The 22,732-nt window shown below is 37.3% G+C and overlaps 1 protein-coding gene across 4 annotated transcripts in view; it reads right to left on the bottom strand.

The window, feature by feature from the left end:
• The window catches only part of LOC118269190 (clustered mitochondria protein homolog), a 25,079-nt gene extending 2,347 nt beyond the window's left edge, over positions 1-22,732 (bottom strand). Inside the window, exons 1-23 of one of the 4 annotated variants that reach the window (XM_035584162.2) lie at positions 22,581-22,732; positions 22,184-22,359; positions 15,160-15,387; positions 14,364-15,022; positions 14,088-14,249; positions 13,692-13,845; positions 13,312-13,445; positions 12,622-12,758; positions 11,437-11,666; positions 9,410-9,546; positions 8,023-8,217; positions 6,630-6,842; positions 6,159-6,333; positions 5,874-5,979; positions 5,378-5,796; positions 4,797-4,999; positions 4,300-4,506; positions 3,779-4,018; positions 3,452-3,534; positions 3,238-3,367; positions 2,783-3,055; positions 732-857; positions 204-419 (exon numbers count right to left, since the gene is read on the bottom strand). In XM_035584162.2, the coding sequence (XP_035440055.2) occupies positions 204-419; positions 732-857; positions 2,783-3,055; positions 3,238-3,367; positions 3,452-3,534; positions 3,779-4,018; positions 4,300-4,506; positions 4,797-4,999; positions 5,378-5,796; positions 5,874-5,979; positions 6,159-6,333; positions 6,630-6,842; positions 8,023-8,217; positions 9,410-9,546; positions 11,437-11,666; positions 12,622-12,758; positions 13,312-13,445; positions 13,692-13,845; positions 14,088-14,249; positions 14,364-15,022; positions 15,160-15,387; positions 22,184-22,301 (4,545 nt within the window). In that variant the 5' untranslated portion in view covers positions 22,302-22,359; positions 22,581-22,732. Of the gene's footprint in view, positions 1-203; positions 420-731; positions 858-2,782; positions 3,056-3,237; positions 3,368-3,451; positions 3,535-3,778; positions 4,019-4,299; positions 4,507-4,796; positions 5,000-5,377; positions 5,797-5,873; positions 5,980-6,158; positions 6,334-6,629; positions 6,843-8,022; positions 8,218-9,409; positions 9,547-11,436; positions 11,667-12,621; positions 12,759-13,311; positions 13,446-13,691; positions 13,846-14,087; positions 14,250-14,363; positions 15,023-15,159; positions 15,388-22,183; positions 22,475-22,580 lie in introns of those variants that run through there. The other 3 variants (XM_050701014.1, XM_050701034.1, XM_050701041.1) reach the window with 3 other exon arrangements.

The raw sequence follows: 22,732 nt of genomic DNA, 5'->3' as shown, positions 1-22,732 counted from the left end.
TTGACAAATTTATTTATTGTAATCTTGTCAATTTGATTATTATAATGTCAAAATTAATGTAACATAAGAATTTAGTCCACACTTGTAACCCGACATTAGTAATAAAAGTTGAATATGGCATTGGTCATTGTTTGCACCAAAGACTGACTTGAAAAATTCTATAATTTATTTCGGGATATTTCAGTAGCAGAAAGATTAGTAACCTGTTGTTTGTAGATGGAGTATGTCTCCTTCTCGTGCTGCAGCGCGGCGCGGAAGTCCCCGAGACAGGAGAGCGTGCGGGCCAGCAGATGTCGCGCCACGGCGGCCTTGAGCGAGCGCGCGCCGTGCGACGCGCACGTCACGGCCAGCGCGCGCTCCGCGAACCGCAGCGACAGCTCGTACTCGCCCACCGCGTGCAGGATCAGGGCGATGTTACTCTGTACGTAGATATAATGACATGTTGTAATGTTTACTTATTTCATAGTTTTACTAGGGAAAAGCGGAGTTCACTAAAATTGAGAAAAAACATCAACATTTTGCTATAGAGATTTATCAACGTATTTATTATTTCAGTTGGCTTATTGTTTCATTTACAGGAATAGAATCTTGAATCCTCCTACATAATACAAAACAAATATAAAATCATTAGTTGCGATAACGCTAAAAACTTGTTGAAAGCACAATAGACTCGTATCGTAACGTTTCCTAAATAAAACAACCATACCAATAAAAATGTGTTCTAAACTTACATCAAGTAACGCCATCTCCGGATGATTCTCTCCACAGACGAGTAGAGCGAGGTAGCGGGCGCGGTACAACAGCTTCAACGCTGTGCTGACTTGGCCATTTGCGAAGCAGTACAACGCCAAGTGAGACTGGAAATACAACAATAAGATTTATAACCGCAAATTAACAAATTTAAGCCAACTAAAATATTGAATTTGTAAAAGTAAGAAATCAATAGAATGTTCTGCTGTCACAATAGAATATTGTAAACGTAATATTGCTATATTACGTTTACAATATTGTTACTATCTGTTTGTTACCGATTTGGATAAAATTTTGGTACAATAAAAAAACATTTTTAACAAAAAAAAAACCGACTTCAAAAAATAAATATTCCAAAACAAATTAATATGCACTAAAAAGTAAAAGAAATAATTGCGTATTTTTCAACAACTTAATAAATCAACTAACTTTACTAACTCATCACACACATTATAATGTAAGTAGGTACAATTATTGTTATTTCTGGAGTCGGTGTCAGCCAACTAAGATAGGTTTGTTATTTACCTATTATCACAACAAAACATTACAGTTTTACACCAGTTGTAAGTAGGTACTTAACCACCACTCCGCCCGTACCGTGCTAGTTGTTGGCGTTTCCTAGGCTGACACCGACTCCAAAAATAACAATAATTGTACCTACTTACATTATAATGTGTGTGATGAGTTAGTAAAGTTAGTTGATTTATTAAGTTGTTGAAAAATACGCAATTATTTCTTTTACTTTTTAGTGCATATTAATTTGTTTTGGAATATTTATTTTTTGAAGTCGGTTTTTTTTTTGTTAAAAATGTTTTTTATTTCTTGATTTTTAGTGAATAACTTATTTGAGTATGGGTCGACCTATTAAACGCGCTGCTCATATGAGACAGCGCCGTTTAAATGAATAATATTAATATCTATCCATATTGACGCATAATTACATTATTTTCAAATGTATATTAACCTGATACCCTTACTTATGATCTGCTGAGCCGACAGCTGACAGTAACCTGTTCATAAGCTACATACATAGTCAGTTTTCAAACACACAAACAGATTAGATACCCACATAGGTATACAGTCATGTAACTCAGACAGCACATCAAGCTTTTTTTTGAGGGTGGAAAATCATCCAATGACTTCTCTCGTCTTGGGCGAGGCGAGAGGGAGTGTCAGACTCTTACTGACTAAAAACCACCCCGTTCCTACTCCTGCTTTTCGAACCAGAGCCCCGGTAAACCCGCTAGGTAGTCCGCAGCTCTGGATCAGGCATCAGCCCTACTGGGCCCCATCTGTGGTGGTCTGATGGCTCTTTGAGGCGCGCGCAGAACGCGACGCGCCGCACGCACGGGTCTGGATCTGGTCGGGCGGCGAGCAATCCCTACTCGCCGGATCCTTGCAACGACTCCTTGCGCATCAAGCTACCCATCATTCTATACCAGATATGCTACCATCTGTCCTGAATTTTATGGTTACTCAGAAAGATAAGCTAATATACATTACTTAAACTCAAACGCAGAGCACATTCTGTTTATTTTTGAGGAGTTCCCTGGATTATCTTCTACATTTATGGTCAGACTTTAAAATTAATTATCTCAAAAAGTGCTAAACCAATTTCGATAAAATTTTAATGGAACAACGTCTGATGTAAGACCTACGAAATACAACAATTATCATCCAAATCAGTTCATAAACGACACAGTTATTCGCGAACAGAAATAGTAAATGTTTGTATTGATATTTGTTTTTGTTAATTATCTCAAAAAGTGCTGAACCAATTTTGATAAAATTTTAATGGGACCACCTCTGGTATAAGACCTACCAAATACAAAAAGAATCATCAAAATCGGTTCATAAACGACAAAGTTATCCGCGAACAAACATAAAAAAAAAAAAAAAAAAAAAGCATATATACGGTCGAATTGAGAACCTCCTCCTTTTTTTGAAGTCGGTTAAAAAGAGCTAAGGAAATGCTAATTCGATTTGTTGTAAGTAAAAAGTATTATGTAAATCAAAATGTATAAAAACTTACATATTCAGTAATAGTATAAGGATGATCGATTCCGTTGACTCTCTCAGACATGAGCACAGCCTTCTGTTGGTAGGCCATGGCGTCTCTATGTTCCCCGGTAACGTAGCACAGTCGCGCAACCATGCGCAAACATTGCGCAATCTCGCCGTGCATGGCTCCGTACACGTTGTTCAACAGATTCAGTGCTTCGGCGATTAACTCGTGGCCCTCTGATACTGCGCCAGCCTGTATTTTGTTCTGGCCAGTCGTGTAGAAGTTGTATGCGTCTGATGCCTGTGGAAACAATAATATTATTGGTATAGTATAAAGAATTTAAATAAAAAATAACTACTATTTTAATAATGACATGATTTGGGTCTTAGCAGCAGAATAACAGTAATCATTATAAGGAAAAAATCACAAAAGGAAACATTTTTAAAATGGTATTTGAAGTCAAAGTCAAAGTTTCTACTTACGCGTGGGTTGATATGCTTGACGACGGGGAAAATATTCATGATATCGTTTGCGGTGAAAGGCGCCTTGTTCTTACTGTCGAAGTCGTACTCGCGTAGCATCAACTGTAGACCAACTTTGAGCGCGAAAGATCTGAAAATTTTCCATTCATAGATTAACATATTGTATAAAAATTCATATAATGATAAGGATAATCAATTAATATGAATAATTTACCTGAGAAGCGAAATTTTCTGTAAGCCATGTTTCTCTATGACTGAATCCATGCTGTCTGCGTTGAGTTCATATCCCCAATATGCCTGTAAAAATAATACAATTTAAATTTATATCAACACCAGTCTGTAGGTCACAAAAAAAAAAAAACAATGTGCGAGGATGAGAAAATATATGATAAATAAATGATGAGAAAAACGCAAAAAGATATAAAAGTTGGTCAAATTGGGAATATGTTTGTGTGATAAAACTTGATCAGGTAGATTAGGTTTACTAATTGGTTTATAAGGTGTTTTAACGAGTGAAGTAGTCTGTAATGTCGCTTCCTACCTTAAGTTCCTGTTTGATCTGCGAGAAGAGTGACTTGGGAGTGAGGTTTTGCCAGTCGGGGTGCGGGTCTGGCGGCGGCGCGGCGTGCGCGTGCCTCCTGGCGCGGCGGCCGCGCGGGCCGCGGGTGGGCCGCGCGGCGCCCGGGCCCTCCGCCGCAGACAGCGCCGGGCTGCCGCACGCGCCCAGCAGGCAGTTCAGGAAGTGGGCCACTGCGGCGCCGATACACATCGCCTCGCAACCCTGCAATGGACGAACTTGGTTTAGACAAGCCTGTTAAGGATGTAATATGAAAGTAGGTAATGGATAAATATACTTTTAAAAAAGATACTTTTTCATGTATCATCAGCCAAATACATCAACGGTTTAACAGGCGCTTCGTTTTAAAAAAAGATGTGCCATAGTTCCGACAATGGAAGGTGTCTTAGAAATCGTAGTTCTGGTAGAAGGTCACCATACTTGTCTGTACTTAACATTTACGACTAACAGATAATTAACATAAGTATGAAGTTAATGAAGTTTACCTGCAGATACGCAGTGTAGATATGCTTGGCAGCGCGCAGTAGTAGTTCAGCGACGGCGATGGCGTGTAGGTAGGAGAGCTGTGCGTGCGGGCGCAGTGCGTTGGCGACGCGGCCGAGGTAGCGCACGTTGATGCCGCGCCCGTGCAGCGCCTCCGTCAGCCCCGCGCCGTCCATCGGCGCAGACGTGTGCTCCAGGCACTCGCGGACCTGTACCATACATCATTCTTACACTCCATTGCTATATACAAGGGTCAAATTAAATGTATAATGTATATGACCATAAAAAAAATGCTTATAAAAATAACAGCTCGTTCACACATAAAGTGTTGTCCAGTGGCAAAACGAGCAGAGACTTATTTAAACAAACCCGCATACAAAACATTTACAATTAACATAATACAACATGTTTAATGAGAGAATCGAAATAATCTCTATACTTTTAAGTTTTCACAAATTAAAGCCATTATGCCTTAGTTAGAAACAATCAAACAACTTACGAAGGCCGGTATCTGCGTAGTAAGCAGGAAGGCAGCGGCTTCCTTGACGAGATGTCGTTGTTTGGCGAGTTGCTCCGGCTCGGCAGCGTGTTTGATGCCCGCGGAGTACACGTCGGGGTTGAAGCGGACATCGAACTCCGACTCCTTGAGGGACGCCACCGCGCGCGCCGCCGCCGCCACTACGGCACGGGAACGTTCACCAGCTATTAACAACAAGCCCTCATAAAGCATCCAAGCTTTACTCGATAAATAAACTAAAAACTCTATTTCAATTTTTTTATAAAAAACTATATCGTCCTAGTTTTTTCAACCTAGTTGGTTCATTGGAGTTGGCTATTATTACAAGTCGACCAAGAAGGCATATATATTTATACGCAATTTTGCACACGCAAGTAGTAAATTCTACAATGTAGTCAATATGTAGAACATAATTAATTGCGAATAATTACACATCTCGTTATCTATAAAACTACGGTTTCTACTAAACTAGTTACTAAAGTAATTTTTGCAACGCGTGCTAATGAAAACTGGATAGCATTTACTACTTTTCAAAAGCAAATTACGTACAAAAATGTACTTACAATCACTCTCTTGTTTGTCCCCACCGCTGCATATCGAATCAGTGATACTCTCAACAATCTTCTTGGCGACATCGGTGTCGATCTCAGAGTAATTCTCGTTCAACAACAAATCATCTTCTTTCTTCTCACTTTTAGCCGCAGGCTTTTCTTCTTCTGCAGTTTTCTCTTTCGCTGCTTCCTTTTTGGCACTTTCCTTCTCTTTTTTATCTTCTTTTTTGTGCTTTTTCTCTTTTACTTCTTTCTCCTGGCTCTTGGTCTCACGCTTTGTTTTTTCTTCTTTCTTCTCAGTCTCATTGGCAGCCTCCTTCATATCGATATCTTTGTTCTCAATAGATTTCTGTGCGGTGTCCCGTTGACGCTTCGCACTTAACTGTTGCAAGTGGAAAGCGGCGTAACGAATAAACATGAAGTAACGAGCCCTGAAATAAGTTTACTATTAGAACATATTCAATAAACTATATCTTTGTATATAAATTCACATGTTCAATATACTTACTCGACGAAACTATCAACTAATTCTTGTCTAAGGCAACACAGTTTGTGCTTGTGGATAATTGGGAAGCCCATTGATTTGATGTCCTCCCTCAGTTCATCATCTTCCACTGAAATAAGAGAAAACTCGTTAAAACAATGTAAACTTTACTTAGCTTCACTGTTTATCATCTTACACACTTTGAGCAATTAGCGCAAGTTTGCACAAATAAGCGCAACTTAGCGCAATAGATATTTTTTTGCGCAAAGTTCCTTCTATTATTTTAGAATGTTTATCTATGTTACTTACGCTGCAGGAAGTTGACATCAGGCGGGAAGGTGCGCAACAAGTCCAGTATGTAGTGACGGCCGTCGTTACCGATGATGCCCTTACACTCGACACTGGAGCATAACTCCACGGTCTCTCCGTTGGCACTGATCACCGAGTGTGGCATTATCTTCAATTGCTGACCCGCTTTGCTTAGCTAGAAGAACATAATACTAAGATTAAAGTGTTCTATAAAATTTAACAATAGGATCACTTTGGTAGACACATACACTAATTGTGTAACTTTAAGTCTAAATTCAGAGGTATGATTATAATTCTTCTTGAATTCTTTCATGTAGATTTGATTATCCTACTTCAGCGTAATAGCTTTAATGTTCATAAAATATTATTACAACAGCTCCAAACCTGGCTTAACTATCTTTAGTAATTTTTAATAACTCTAAAAAACTACACCCAGATACAAATAACTAAAAGGATCAAAACCCAACTTACCAGCTCCATATACTTAGGATGCGAGAGTACAGTAGTTCCGAAGTCAATGCTGCCATACACGACGCTTTGTTCCTGCTCCTTCTCGAGGATACCAGGGATGATGGACTGGGCAGTCACTCGGTAGCCTCTGTAGTCCACCACCACGGTGCCCAGGGTGTGAAGGCCGGCTGTATCTACCGCGCTGTAAACGCGAACGCCTTGAAGGTCGTTGCGCTGTACAAAAGAAGATTTATTAATAAAAGTAAAAGGAAAATGCTATTAAAACTTAGAAAATTATTGTTTTATTGATGACAATATCTGCTCAGCTGAAGGTTTTATTATTTAAGTAATTATTTTTAACTACCATAGAAAATGTTTTTATTATTATTCCATTCTTGAACCCTTTAGAATACGATCACCTAGTTACAAAGGCATTTAAGTCATAGAGACATGAACGTATTATTTAACATTGTGTGCAAGAAGATTGAGTAGATAGATAAAACACACGAACAAACATACTTGCGCATTTACAATATTTAGTTAGAATTTTCAAAGACGAAACCGGTAACTTAATGAATCTACTTAGTATTTCTGTCTTGTACGACTTAAACGTTTCCTAAGGTCACCTCTGTTTTGTCGATAAAGTTGATACATTGCATTAACTATAAAAAATGCACAATACCCAAATGATATTGGGAATGTCAATGTTCTTAAGGTCAAAATATAAATTAATGTAAGGTAAATAAACTTAGCTCGATCTTCATATAATTGTATGCTAATAGACGCAAATCAAAAGATTTGACTGCAATTTTAATACTTAGATTAATCATGGGAAATGATTTCTTAATATTTATGTGAAACTGTAATATTTATGCCGTAGACAACGATTTAGCTTATCTTATTCAGAATCGTCTACAAAGATCTTTTGTCGACGATGTTATCAAGTAAAGTACAGTTAGTGATGATGAGGTCAAAATAAGCACTCTTATTAGGTTTCGAAACCCGAATCACGCAATGAGTATCATTTGGTTTCGCAATTTTGAGTATATAAGTGTGGGAGAGTTATGCTTCGGCACGAATACTCTTGCTATGCTTCGGCTCGACCGGAATGATACCACGGCCTCATCGAAAACCGACGTGAAACAACACTTGCGTTGTGTGAGTGAGGTTACCGGAGGCCCAATTCCCCCCTTCCCAATCCCCTATTCCCCAACAACCTCTAAATTCCTAACCCCCAAAAGGCCGGCAACGCAATTGTAACGCCTCTGGTGTTTCAAGTATCCATGGGGGGCGGCGAATGCTTATACTTACGATGATACGTCAACACGTTTACGGCGTGTTCCATAAAAAAAATCTAACAATAGCTTTACACCTCCTTCGGGGATTAAATGATAGCTATAAAATATTAACTTACCGGCGCAACAAAGGCAGCAGCATCGCCTCCCAGATCCTTGTAATGGTCGCGCACGTCAAAGCCGAGCGAGAAGAATATGTTGTTCCATATGAACATCTGCATCTTCGGCTCCTCGCCAGGGTTGATGGCCATCACGTTGCCGTCCACCACCGCCATCGCACCACGCGTTGCAGCTGCCACGAAGTCGCTGTGCACCTGTATTTATGATATGTATATAGGGTTTAATTTTATTGACTGAAACCTTGTATGGGGAAGGTCTATGTTCTGTTGTTTGTAGTGCATTGTTTTGTACATTAAGATTAATAATAATTAATTTCTGCTTGATGTCACGTTTAAAAAGGAATATAATATTAGTGTCAGCGACAGTTCGCCCAGGACGTACTGATGGTACTCCATCTTCATGAATTGGTCATCAGTATTAACATAAGTGGATCATGATGATATCACCACCAGAATCATGATTTTATCACCAACAGTTTTCTTATATTTTCCACACAAAATAAAATGTTCATATCATTATGAATTTTTGTACACAAACATATGTCCTATTATTTAGGCTAATTATGTTTAGATGAATTTTGTAACATTAATTACATTTCGAGTAAAATCCCCATCAAGAGTAACTGTAAGGTGATTAACTTAATAAGTGTAAATATTTGCGTTAAGTTAAAACGGTACTCATTATTGTTTAATGACTAGTTCAAACTGTACAAGATACGGTTCTTTGGCAGATAAGTAATGCGAGCAAACAGATAAATACGCGTAAACCCCTTTTGGTTATTACAAGTACAATGACGTATGTATGACCGAAAAGCAAGTCAGAGTTTGAACTAAAAAAATAAGATTCTACAAAGAACCACCATGATAACTAAGAATAAATTTTATCCTAAGACTATATAGCTATGCTACGAAGATGTAATAGCTAAGCTGTGAAACTATGTCACCGTTTCCAATAATACTAAGCTATGCAGCTGAACGAGGAAGATGCGCAGCTCGAGTATATGATGTATCGATAGTAGGATAACCATCTATAGCACGCATCTTTCCATATAAGAAACATAGCTTAGTTAAGTCCGTTTCTACAATCTCTGGTGGAAAACCAGCCTATTATATTTTCTGCAAGATTCAGATATTTTGAAGCTGTTAAAATGCCATTTTAAATAAGAAATGTCCTGTTCTGTCTTCTTACTACATGGGCATTTTTACCATATACGTTTAAAAACTTTTACCTACAAAAGAATGATAGACATATGCGTGTTAGACTACAATAACAACAATAACGTCCAACACTAAAACAAACGGGTCATTAATAATTAAACTGTCAATGAAAGTTACTTAACAGGTTGCGTGCGTTGCTCGCTCGGCGCATGTATCGTGTTCTACTAACCTTGAAGATCGCTCGTTCGCGAAGCAAGCGCTCAGGCAACGTGGAACGAGGCAGTTCCCTTGTAGTCTGCAACTCCTCATTCCAATCCCTAGTTTGGCCAGGAATATGCTCTTCATAACCCAGTTTCGATGAGAATGCTGTAGAAACAATAAAGAATAAGTACTCCCCAATGTATGGTTATGTGTAGACAATAGTATACATGTCAAGGTTTTAATAAAAACGTGTGTACTGTGTAGCTAAATAACGCAGCCTATACAAATATCTATTTAGCATTTCGTGGCTACAATTCGTAGATGTTATGGAAATAAGTTTCAGTATCTTAATGTGTATAATAGAGGCTTCAACATTAGACCTCATTTATGAAGTACTAGCGAGCGGCCCCAGCTCGCATGGGTGCAATGGTGATATATTATGCATGTATTATACATATAAAACTTCCCCTTGAGTCACTCTATCTATTAGAAAAACCGCATCAAAATCCGTTGCGTAGTTTAAAGATTTATGCATACAACGGGACGGGACATACGGACAGAGAAAGCGAGAGTTTTGTTTTATACTATGTAGTGAAGACTCTTTTTGTCGTCGCCTTCCATTAGAAGGTCTCATGAAGTAGTTAACCTTCATAAAATGTTAGTCTTGTTACCACTAATGTTTTGTCTCAAAATAACTACGTTTTTATCAGGAGTCCCTTTTTACAACATTGTTACAACCCATTCAAATGTCCATAATCACACTAATTGGTGTTTTTGTTGATCATGACAAGGGGAGTGTAATTGGGACAATTCTTTTGAATGGAACGCAGCATGCAATTATAGTACACATAGAATAATGCATAGGAACTTCACAGAACAAAGTTCATATATTATGAATAGGCTACGCTATTCTATTGCCGTCCATTACAATGCCATTTTCATTACGGAAATTAGTTGCGTCCGTTTATGCACGACGCCATATTTGGTTCACAAATTATTTTTTTAATTTATGTTAAATTATACGGTTCTGAGTAAAAAAGTGTGGATATGTAAAAAGTATGGAGATAAGAAGCAGTAGTTACATTTGAACGGTAACATGTTACGTCATTTTATGCGAGTTATTCAGTAATTGTGGTTCATAATCAAGGATGTTATCGAGTACTCGACATTTTTACCGTAACGACAGTTATAACTCCGTTGGGGAATATCCTCATGGCAGAAATATTCCCTAAAGATATCATTACCGCAAAAACTATTTATTTGTCCTTATATGTAGGTATTATAGTAATATTTTGCTTTAAGGAAAGTTTGCAGTCATCAAAGTTATTTTCCTCAATCAAAAACAAATAGAGTGAGCTCTTCAATACGACAAATTACTAAGTTTTACTTAAAATGAGCAAACATTCCGTGTTAATCATTCAGGCATATCATCAATTAGACAGCATTTCTGTTATCATTTACAAATGATCTTATTTGTTTGTTCCACATTACGGAACATATTATGATTTCATAGTTCACAAACAATATGAATCATGTATTGAACGATGTTACATCACTGCTACGATAGAAATTAGGACAAGAAAAAAGATACAGATGAAACAATTCTAAACTTCTGATCATACCAGGAAGGAAATAGATATCATTAACAACCGTAGTTTAATAAAATTAAGCCTATTATGATAATTATTATTACAGAACAGCTTTTAATATAAGTTTTTTTCCTTAAACATTTTGGCACGCATTTTATATGGTATACGAACAGGCGGATTATGTGATGGTAAGCAATCGCCACCGCCCATGGACGCCCAAAACACCAGAGACGTTACAAGTGCGTTGCCGGCCGTTTTGGGGTTGGGAATTTATGGGTTGTTGGGGAATCGGGGATTAGGAAGGGGGCTAATTGGACTCCGGTAACCTTACTCACACAACGAAATCATTGTTTCATGTCGGTTTTCTGTGAGGCAGTGGTAATACTCCGGTCGAGTCGGCCTAGCATGTTAACAAAAAACATTTAGCATACTAATAAAAAATATTCAAAGTATTAATAAAACTTACTGTCTTCCGCTCTTATAGCATCGACGGTGTGGTCGAGCATTGGAGACGCCCACTGGTACACCTGGTACGGCGTGGCCACTCTTTCAAATGGATGCTTCTGCATACGCTTCTTCTGGACCAGGGCAAAGTTGCGCTTGAACGCTGGAGACACGATGCTGAGCAGCTCGATCAACGAGTGGCATAGTAGCGATGGAGTCGCCGGACGAGGGTTGAACACTTCTTCCGTAGACCTAGGTAGAATAAGGAGTTGCTTTATTGTACATCATCATCGGTAGACGTCTACTGCTTAACAATAGATAGGGATGGCCAGAATCATAAAAATATGTTCACATTGTTCATATGTAAAGGGCCCTACGTACAAAAGCCGCTGCTATCTGTAACGCGGACCTAACTGGTTTTATGTAATGGCAAAATGTCGGCGCATTACTGAAACTAATTGCATATTGCAAATGTAACTTCCAATGACCTAAGACGGCTGGCATTTCAACCGTTTTTATGGGACTTTCGATTTAATTCTTTCGTAAATTGAAAACGCCTTTAAAGAGTAGGTATCGGATATCAAAGACAGACGTAATCCTCTCCTCAATAATATCAAAGGTCAAGATCTCGTCTGTATAAAGATGACGCACGAATACATGGTGAATACAAATGCCTCGACGCAATATTTTGGCGCAACCATAAAATTAATCTAATCTATTTTAAATCAAGAGATTATTTCATATCAGCAAGGAATGACTTGAAAGAACATGCCCACTACTATCGTAGTACAAATTCCATGTGGGTATTATGATAGTACTAGTACATAATATTGAACATGCGACAGTAGGTAGTTTTATATGAATTAATTGTAGATAAGTTAAATAAAGATTATCTTTGATATTAAATTAGCAGTGTACCTTAATGAGTACTGAATAAAAAAAACAAGAAGTTTGTACTGCGATAAGGTCTGATAAAGGGGAATGGAAAAATAAGTCGTTAACGCGCCCCCCTCGTAACTTGACATAGACGGAAGAAGTACTACTTTGTGTCTCTGAACTATACTTTACTATACCGAGACCCAAAAAAAGAACGAATAATATACTGCCACGCCCTGGAAACAAAGCACAATACTCTTCCTTCGAGTTTCGAACATTCATCCTACGAGACAACCAAGACTAGAAGAAAAATAAAATGAATAAAACTTACTGGTTAAGGTAGAATCCTCTGGGGCAAGCTGTAATATGGAAGTGGCGGTCTTCCAGCGTCACCACATGCAAGTAGAGGAGGTCGCCGCACATCTTGCGCGGCCCGGGCGGCGGGTTCCAGCCCGACGTTGTTAATACCTGACCACAAAAACATATACAATCAGTCTAATCCGGAATCTCCAATCCCCAATCTCTAAACACACTTGCCTAATCCCCAATCTCTAAACACACTTGTCTAATCCCTAATCTCTAAACACACTTGTCTAATCCCTAATCTCTAAACACACTTGTAACTCCTCGGGTTATGACGATTGCTTACCACTAGGTAACCCATTTAATCGTTTGTTGCCCTATGACATTAAAAAGCACTTCTATTTACCTCAGAAGAGGTAGATATACATTACCGATCGTAATTATTATTAATTCATAACCACTGGACAGACACATAATAAAACTAATCAAAAGTATACATTAATAAAAAGATATGGGTTGTGATCGGTCATTAGTTTAGGCAGTAAATGTAACACTTTTCATCAAATGTAACACCCACTTTAGGTCAGTTGTGTTACGAGACCCAAAAAAATAATAATAGAGGGGCACACCTAGCTATTACTTTAATTAAACAAATCACAACTCTACACACTACACTATTCATTACCAGTAATAACCATTTCCTATTTTAGAACATTACCTTCAAGCATTGTGGCGCCTTGTTCTCTTTTGTAAGACCTGGATGCAAGGGCAGCAATGGTCGCTCAGTACTACCCGGCATTATGTAGTCTGGAGGCGTGCAGTCCACACTCTCCGGACGGGACTTTTTCTTTTCTATAAAACAATAAAGTTAACTTAATATCTTTGTAATAAAGTCGAATATCTATTAAAATAGAGTCTGGTACTCTGATGTATTTGTTTGCAGTAACAATAGACAAGACAATGCATTATATTTCATATGCAATTCCGTTTGTTTGTAACATCACGACAAAATTAGCTCATACAGTCGTAACCAAGATCTGATATTTATATTGTGAGTACTTATGTACATATTAGTAATTCTATAGTTATTCAGTTTACCTAGAATATCTCCTTGTGTGATGATGTTGAGGAAGGCTAAGGAACTGCATTCTTGGCCGGCGTAAGCGTCCGTGTAGTCAATGGATTTGAGGAGATCCCGAACATGACGCACATGGATGCGAGCCTCGCGCATTGTGTATGGTTCCTCTACCACCTGTAACATGGTTATTTTAGACAATATCACGCGTAGCCTATTGCCATACAACGGGCCCGAGCGATATCCGAGCTTTTTTTTTGAGGAGGGAAATCATCCAATGTCTTCTCCCGCCTTGGGTGAAGCGGGAGGGAGTGTCAGACTCTTACTCATTAAAGACCACCCCGTTCCTACTCCTGCTTTCGTATCAACGATCGAATCTGTGATCTAGCTAAAAGGGGGTTTTCTTAACCATCACTTACTTTTATAACAGATCCTTCTTTCAGTCCTTCAATGTTCTTTAGTTCAGCAAAGTTATCCAGCGTGACGCCATCCAATTGTAAAGAGAAACACGTTCTGTGGCATGAGTCCTCGCGATCCATCAGAACTTGGTGTATTTCTTGTACGAGTTCCATACTCGAAACCTATGGGATAAGTGAAAGGATTGTGAAATTTTCTTGTAAAATTGATGAAGGAAAAGTAAGAACACATTATGATGAAAGGATGTTCTGTAAAATGTATTTTTTAAAGGTTCTTACCTGAATGTCTAATGGCTCGGCTCCTGGACTGACAATCTTCACAGTAAAACCCATATCCTGAATAAACACAACTTCTGCGTCTCTCTTCTTCTCATCTCCATCTTCACTTGGAGAAGACTCTCTGTCTCCTTCTCCATTTAAAGTTTTACTGCACTCACCATTTACTTTATCACCGGCGTCACCTTTATGTACAGTACCATCATCCTTTTTCTCTTTCTTGCCATCAGCATTCTTATCTTTTGCGGAGTCCTTTTTCTTTTCCGTGTCATTCGTTTTGTCTGCCGTCTTTGTCTTTTTCTCTTTTTTGTTCTCTGATATCTGTTTACCTTCTGGCTTAATGGGACAAACCTGTTTTATTACTTCAACTTTTTCTTCAGACTTATTCGTTTTAGTATCATTGGAGTCACTGTTAATTCCATTAGAAACTACTTTAGTATTATCACTACTACTAATATCACAATCTAATTCTTTTTTTGGGTCACCATTAACTATGGTGTCATTTTTGTCTGTGCCGTTTACTATTGGTTCTTTGGTACTTATTTTATCAGATTTACTATCATTACTGTTGGGTATAAGTCCTTCTCCGTTTACTTTCATTGTACAAACACCGGATTTCGGCTGTGATAACTTCTCACCATTAGCCTTTACTTTCTGTGAATCTGAAAGAAATAAAATATTAGAAAGTGAAACATTCATCATGTTAAAAGAGCTGGAGGATAGTACACATATAAAGCAATGCCCTCAGGTTAAAAACGACACATCGAACGGGAATGATTTTTCAAGCGTAAATAGTAACCTGTACTAGGGGGGAAGGACGCGAGTGTGTTGTTGATTTGTGGCGAAGGTGGCTTGCGCGCCGCAGCCGCATACGACACACGTGGTGCCGGCACACTGCCGCCATCACCCTCGTCTTCCGCTCGCCCGTTAGGCGTACTCGCGTGCCCATTACTACAGACCACAGGCTTTACGCACACGTCCTTCTTATCATTCTTCATTTTTGCCGATTGTTTATCTTGTTTCTCAGCTACAACAAGGAAATATTGTTACCTTGGTAATCACTCAACATCTACTTCAAAGTAATCTAGTATCTATTGTAATAGTTTGTTGCTATGCTAATCTTAAGCAGTAATAGATATTGCCGATTGGCATAATATACTACTTCGTTGGGCATGTATGTCTGGTTTATCATATTTATACTTGCTCGTATGTAGAGCAGACGCGAGTTTCAGTATACATATAGGTAGGATACTTGATATTTCTATAACTGTGGCTGCCGTGGTTCATGTGTAAAAACAGGCATCGAAACAGGTTTTTAGGCTAACAGCGGTTGTAAGCGCTCACGGGAGAGAGACGTGCGCGCAGGGGGCGCGTTGGTTGGACTCAAACGCGCATGTCTCGTCCCGTGACGGGCACACACGTGGTCTGCGCTGGCGCATCGCCAACTATCTCCAGCGTCGAGTCAATAATAGATGGCAACGGGATGCCGCCAACAATAGACGCCATCGATGTTGTCCATACGCAACACTAACTTACGCGCAAACTCACTGTTTGGCCGCGTATTCTTTTTATCAAACTCAAAAGTGCAGCGTGCATGCATGTAATCTAACGCTTTGCTTATACATAGATACATAATATTATGTCTATGTTGTAATAATTAAGTACAAAGCTGAGCATAATACTGCATACAGGTGACCAATACGAGGTGGTTGGAAATAAGATTTATGTCTAATAAATTGTTGCTTTACGACGGCGACGACGTGGGTTTACGGCAGCGTACGCGACTTGCGCATTTGATTTAACAGCATATTTATGCGTACGTAGGAATACTAATACATTAAGTATAAAACTAGCTTGACCTATATTACAGACACAATGTGACACAGTTATGCACAGTGATAACGCCGTCCAATTAATGTAATTAAGTAAAGATAACAGATTTGAAATAAAAATGTTGAAGATTGAAAAACTCGTCAAGACTGTGTTATGTGCATTTAAAACTAGTTCGTAAAATGCACTGTAATCACTTTAATCTGTGTTTTAAAGTGAAACATTATTAGTTTAAGAACAGCAAACTGTTATTCATGCGAGAACGGGAAGATAAAACTTATCTATCACCAAAATGATGTTATCTTTCATTCCTTCACCAAACAAGATAACAACTAGCGCCTGGGACTCAAGATAAGTAGAAATCAAATTTTATGATAAATTGCCGTTGACACCATTTCTTTCGTCCGCTATCGTTCAACATGTGCGCACTATCAGCATGGGGTGATCAAGTGAATTCAAGTGTAACTTAATCATTTGAATTTTAATGCATAATATACGAGCAACGAGCATGCTTCTTTAATGCCAGTGAGAGAACAGCTGCATTTTATGTTACGAAGGAAGAATTTTCACATGACTATGAAATTGCCTCCTTTAGCATTTTTCATAGGTTATTCTGTACTTTTTGAGTATATTTCTACGTCCGAGTAACAGAAAGCACGTAAGATCATTCAACTCCCTACTGCGGATATTGATCGTGCGACTAATAGACATTGTAGCAGCGATTGGAATTTTCTGTAGAAATGCCACATCACATTATATCATCGATGTGAAGCACGAATGGGGTTAAGAAAATTTACTTAGGGCTAGGTATTTCTATCGTTCTACAAGAGAAGACAGTGACTTACTAGCGGACGTTATAAGATGAATGTGTTTGTATAGGAATACCTGCCCTCTTGTGAATACATATCTACAGTAAGCATAGCAGCGTAACTTCGTAGCAGAATTTTAGGGTCCTGGCTAAAACGGGCACTGAAACAAATGGTGCAAATATCTAACTGGCTAAAATGTGAGCACATTTGCAAGCTTGACGTCAAGGCGAATAGACGGAAATGTTGATCTCAAATTCAGATAAACACCGCGTTTGTTGCCTATGGTCTGAACAGCAACTGAAGTGAATCAACCAATGAATTATTAAACAGAAACAAGCTCGTCAGCGCCCGCGTCGATCACTGAATATTTAACCTTAGATCATTGATTATGTTGTGCTCTCATTCCTTGACCTTACCTTTGTATCCTTTATACTTAGAATGCGTATTTTATCAGACGATCACTAAGCTTAAGCGCACATCTACATAACAGACGAAGCAAATATAAGATTTTTGTAAGAATTTCTATAGTACTGAGCGTGAATGTGGTTTTTTCCAAACCAGCTAACTATAAACGATTTTGACATATTTGAGTGATAACAACATGACATTTTTGCTACATAGTTTTGAATAACGTCTTAAATTGTTTATTTTTTCCTACCAAACAGGTAACACGTTATCTTACACGAAGTACAAACACGACGAAGAACGGAACCCTTCAGACAACTTCAGAACGAAAGGTGGTTGAACTTAGTAACCACGTGAATAAACCTAATAATAGAATTATGTTTTCTGTTATAAAAATGGAACAAGCGTAGCTCCTTGTCCATCTCGTGTTTTATCACTCAAATAAATTATTCTCATCTTTAAATAAATTCTCATTAAATGTGTTCAACCTGAACAATACTGATAGAACGCCTCTGTTGAAGTTATGGCTAAGGATCAATAAATGTGTAAGGGTAGACAGGCACAATAGAGGTATGCTCATGAATATAAACATGTGTTGTGTCAATAAATTGCCTGACAGGATACCCCCCTAATAGAAGCCTCTGCTACGTAAAATGTGAACTCGAATTTACTGGATTTCTTTCGCTCAATTTTAGTGAGTAGGCCACTCAAGTATTTCCGTTCATACAAAATTAAATAGAACGGAACCATTTCATTTTAGTAAGCAAACAATTTAAACTTGGGCCCATTTTGTTGAGTGCCCATAAACATGGTTGTTGATGCTTTTAACTGTTTATTAATTACTTTTCAAGCGCTGCTGGATCTTTTTAAGTTTAGGTACATCAAGAATGACCGGAGATAATATAAGTTCGAGGTGATATTTAGTTAAACAAATACAAACGACATTCGGGTCAACAATGGTGCAACGAGGCTACGCCATTATTGAGCAACGCGTTGCTTCAAATTAGGAGCTCACGACAACGTTTACGGTGACTTACAAATTCCGTAACCGGATACGTATTATCACTAAACTAAACGGTTGCCAGAGCTATTTTATTTAAATCTCATCCCTATCTTCATGGAGTTATGGTTTAGTGTCGTTTATCAAGAAAAAACTGAACAAGAATAGTGAGTTAGGAGTGTATTTTCTGCATCAAGGGATAACCGATAAAGAACATTATTTTTAAGCATCGTCAGTGCATGAATAATGCGTTTTGTTATCTGGCCGTCTACTTATAATTTATGAATTAATTACATAAAAGACTTACAACTGCGTTGCGTAATAATAGCGGCTTTGCATCATACCTATCACACCCGCTACCCGACAGCCATTCTTATCTTTCGAACAGAAATCACATCACATAAAACGTTATCAGGACCGTTTTATGTACTTTCGATGTATCAATCATAGACATGCCATACTCACTTAACTTTACATCGTATTTGCGAAAAGTACATGGAATAGCAAACTACGATATCTAACGTTATACATAGATGATTTTTTAACGTAGTATTCTGTGACCATGGACGACACGCAAGAATAAATTGTTTGCGGGCGTGCTGTTCATAAATTCATTGATTGATACAGCTATCGGCAGATGCAAATGTTGTGTCATGTACACTTGTAAGGGAAGACAAATTAATTATTGCTAGAATAAACTGTCATGTAACAAACAACACATGATATACACACGTGTTTCATACTTTCGAAACAACTTGTGCTCCCAGTTTTTGTCTAATAGAAAAAATTAACATGACGACAGACGGCTCTAGGGGAGGTACAAATATTTGAATAAAAAAATACATTATTTATAAAGGCATCAATCGTCAACATTCCTTCGTATAGAAGAAGCTGGAATGCTCAACTGAGATACAAATGTATTTCACTTGAACTATTGTTTTAGGTCGTTGAAATTATTCATATTTTAATGGTAGTCGGTGTCTGGTTGGCGTCAAACTCATTTCACACTGCAAGCTTACATGTACAGCTTGCATAATTATGAATATAAGTATAGATAGAGGCTTTGAAAACACGATGGGTCCATGAATCCATTCTATACATTCGACTTTTTCAACGTTCTTTGAATTCATTACAAGGACCAGCTAAGTTCTAACCAAGGTTCTCTTACTCATATGTTTTTAATCATTTATACGTTACTATTCGATGCATTTTTTTACTACGATTGCTTTGATTCACAACCAAACGTCCGCATGGTAACGATTTGACATTGAAGGCACTCGTTTTGTAGCAGTAAGGCGGTAGTAGCTGTCCAAGTGTTATTCGGTACCTGTTAATAAAGGTACTCGCGCGCGGTCAACCGTACGCGCTACGAACGTGCTTGACTTATCTTAAACTAGTTTTTTTAACAGGTACTTTCGTCAGAGTGCAGTTACATTTTAGAATTTACTTAGGGCGCGTTTCATGGACCTGTCCGTAGGTAGGTCCACGCAGAAATGATTCTGCTTTAATTTTATCAAGTCCTTTAACGTCAGACTACCTATCACTATGCAAGCTGAGTAAAAGATTCCGCCTATTTATTTATGAGTAGTATGTACCTAAATATATCTCCGCAATGTTCTCAGTCAACATTTACGATAAACGTTATCTATGTAGATAACTTCTATATAAAAAAACACTGAATAGAAAAACAGGTCAATACTTACGTCGAAGGTTTAATATTCCATCATATTGGAGATATCGCATATCATTTTAATACGTACAAACCACACCCTAATGCATTTTATATAGCTCAGTGGGTAGGCACATACATACTACACACTACTCCTCACATCAATTACAGCAATGATCATTGTTATATAGGGCTTCCCCAATTGAATGCTGGTTGATGAATAACTTCTTTTTAGTAAGTATTAGTAGGTAAGTATCTTTAGTGATGTATGACGTAAAAGTTGAGAGGCTTATAGAAAACCATGACATTTATAAATGCTTGGTAACTATGTTACAGCTAAACACTACTTTAATGTTTTAAGATGTTTATGCATAATGAGAGTTCATACAGGTTTCATACTCAATTAATAACAGTAAGCTGAGAGGATTTGTTTACTTGGTAAAAAGAAATAAAATTGTGAAATAGCTTGGCGTAAGCATATCTATACTTTGGTGTATAAGTATGGAAAAAATGTGTGAGGTAAAATGTAAATATTAGAGAGTGGAAAGGCAACTAGCATTGTGAGCCCCTGGAATTATAAAATGTTCAAAGAACTCTAACTTAACACATGAAGTAAGAAATAACATTCATTTAATGATTTCAGATCTTTATATTAGCATTATTTGTTATCAACCGAACTACCTCTTATTGTGGATATTAAACTAATTATTTTACTTATCAAATAACTAGGTCAGCCTACAGTAAGATACAATAAAATACAGCTAAAGCAGTAACTACATACCATGCCATAGTATTCAGTTTTATAAATTCCCTATTACTTAACAAGAACTTGGCAAATATTTTTTTATATTTTTCTTACAGATACCTACACAAAATGCACAGAGTTTTCTTTATACCTCTATATAGTATAAGTATAGAGACACAGGCAACAATTTATTCAGCCAGAGAATAGATATAGAACCAATGCAATAAGTAACAAACTTGCCCTTATAGCAATGAACATACACAACATGATAACCCAGCGTCTTCACAGAACTAGGTGAGGTCAGTAACTGAAACTATAACTATAACAAATAATCATTTATTATCTATGTCACTGCTACAAAAATAAAATTATTATCTGTTCAATACTTTATGTTATAGTAAAGTTACTTCCATTGCCAGATAAATAAAAAAAATGCAAAATTTTAACTAAAAATAAATGATAAATAACTAAGAATAATTTAAAATGAAAGAGTATTTCTTATTAAGATAAATCCATTCAGATATTAACTATTAAAGAATTACCATATTTTATTTTAAATTCTTAGCCTTAAATGCCTTGGTTATTAATTAAATATGTAAAGTGATTTTTTCAAGCAGTTAATTTAGTTGTTTCTTTTAAAGTATTAAGCACAGAACATGATTTAGGTATTCCATAATACTAGATGCAACTTAATTATAAAAGCAAGAGTATTGAAAAGGAAAAGAATAAAAATAGTTATTGACTTTAAAATGAATAATGAAATAATTACTGGAGGTCATTATAGGTCACAAACTATGTAAGAATAAAATATGTAATTTGAAATTAATTATTTACTTTTGATAATGTTCAACCTAAGTATTGTTCATTTTACTTATTTAACATTTACCTATATTGCTTGGAAATTTAATTAAACTATGCTTTTCAATTTGAATTAACTAATAACATGTCACATTGTGAATGACAGTATTGAATGGTATGCTATATTGTAGTTTCAATACAAATCTTAAACATAAGTTTGTATGAACAGTACCTACCTATGTAACCTAATGAGAAGTTGTGTAATAATTTACATTTTAAATGATGTGCACCAAGGTCTCATGTACTCTAGTCTTTAGGGCCAAAACCAATCGCATACATTTATTTTATAAATATTGCACACGAATAGATGAAATAACATTAGTACGCATGTCATGAAATTGCATAGCGTTTTCGTAAAAATCAATGGATCACATGATTTAACCAATGAAGTCACATGACCAAAATGCACTTTAGGAGCAAGCAATTATTTTAACATGGAAAACGATAGTAGTTTTAAAAACCGTTCTCAATGTTACATAACTGAGGGCATGACCATTTAATACTTACCATTGTTAGCATTGCCACTGCTTGTCTTGTCATTCACGGAATTGTTCGCTGGACATTTTTTCACTTTTTGAGAAGCATTTTTCGTGGAGTTATCATGCACATCACTACCGAGAGCCATCACAACACGAGGAATCAATCCGGTTCAGATTGACCGCAACGAACACGGCTCCACTCAGCTGAAAGAACACATGCGGTAGACTTAAGGTTCAATTTGGACTAACAAGTTTTCCAAATTCAATATAACCCGTCAAAATTTAAAGTACGCTGTGTCTTATCACATCTTCAGAAATTTTATGCCTACACAATGTTATAGGTTTATATAATAGACAGAGCACAGGAAAAACGTCATTAAAAAACACAGCTAAAAACACTCATTACGTTTTCACTGCTTACTTACTTTTAGTAATTTATTTCACTAGTCGTTACAAACCCGCATCCTATCATGAACAAATCGGTATTGTCGATGTAATTTTTTAGTTCTACGAATAAAGTGACATCTAGCGACAAAGATTTCACATTAATAATCAATCAATGACGTCTCTTGCCGAA

The sequence above is a fragment of the Spodoptera frugiperda genome, chromosome 2 (genome assembly GCF_023101765.2).
Source record: "Spodoptera frugiperda isolate SF20-4 chromosome 2, AGI-APGP_CSIRO_Sfru_2.0, whole genome shotgun sequence".
NCBI classification, from domain to species: Eukaryota; Metazoa; Arthropoda; class Insecta; order Lepidoptera; family Noctuidae; genus Spodoptera; species Spodoptera frugiperda.
Note: the sequence above shows the minus strand (reverse complement) of the source record. Positions and strands in the feature narration are given on the sequence as shown.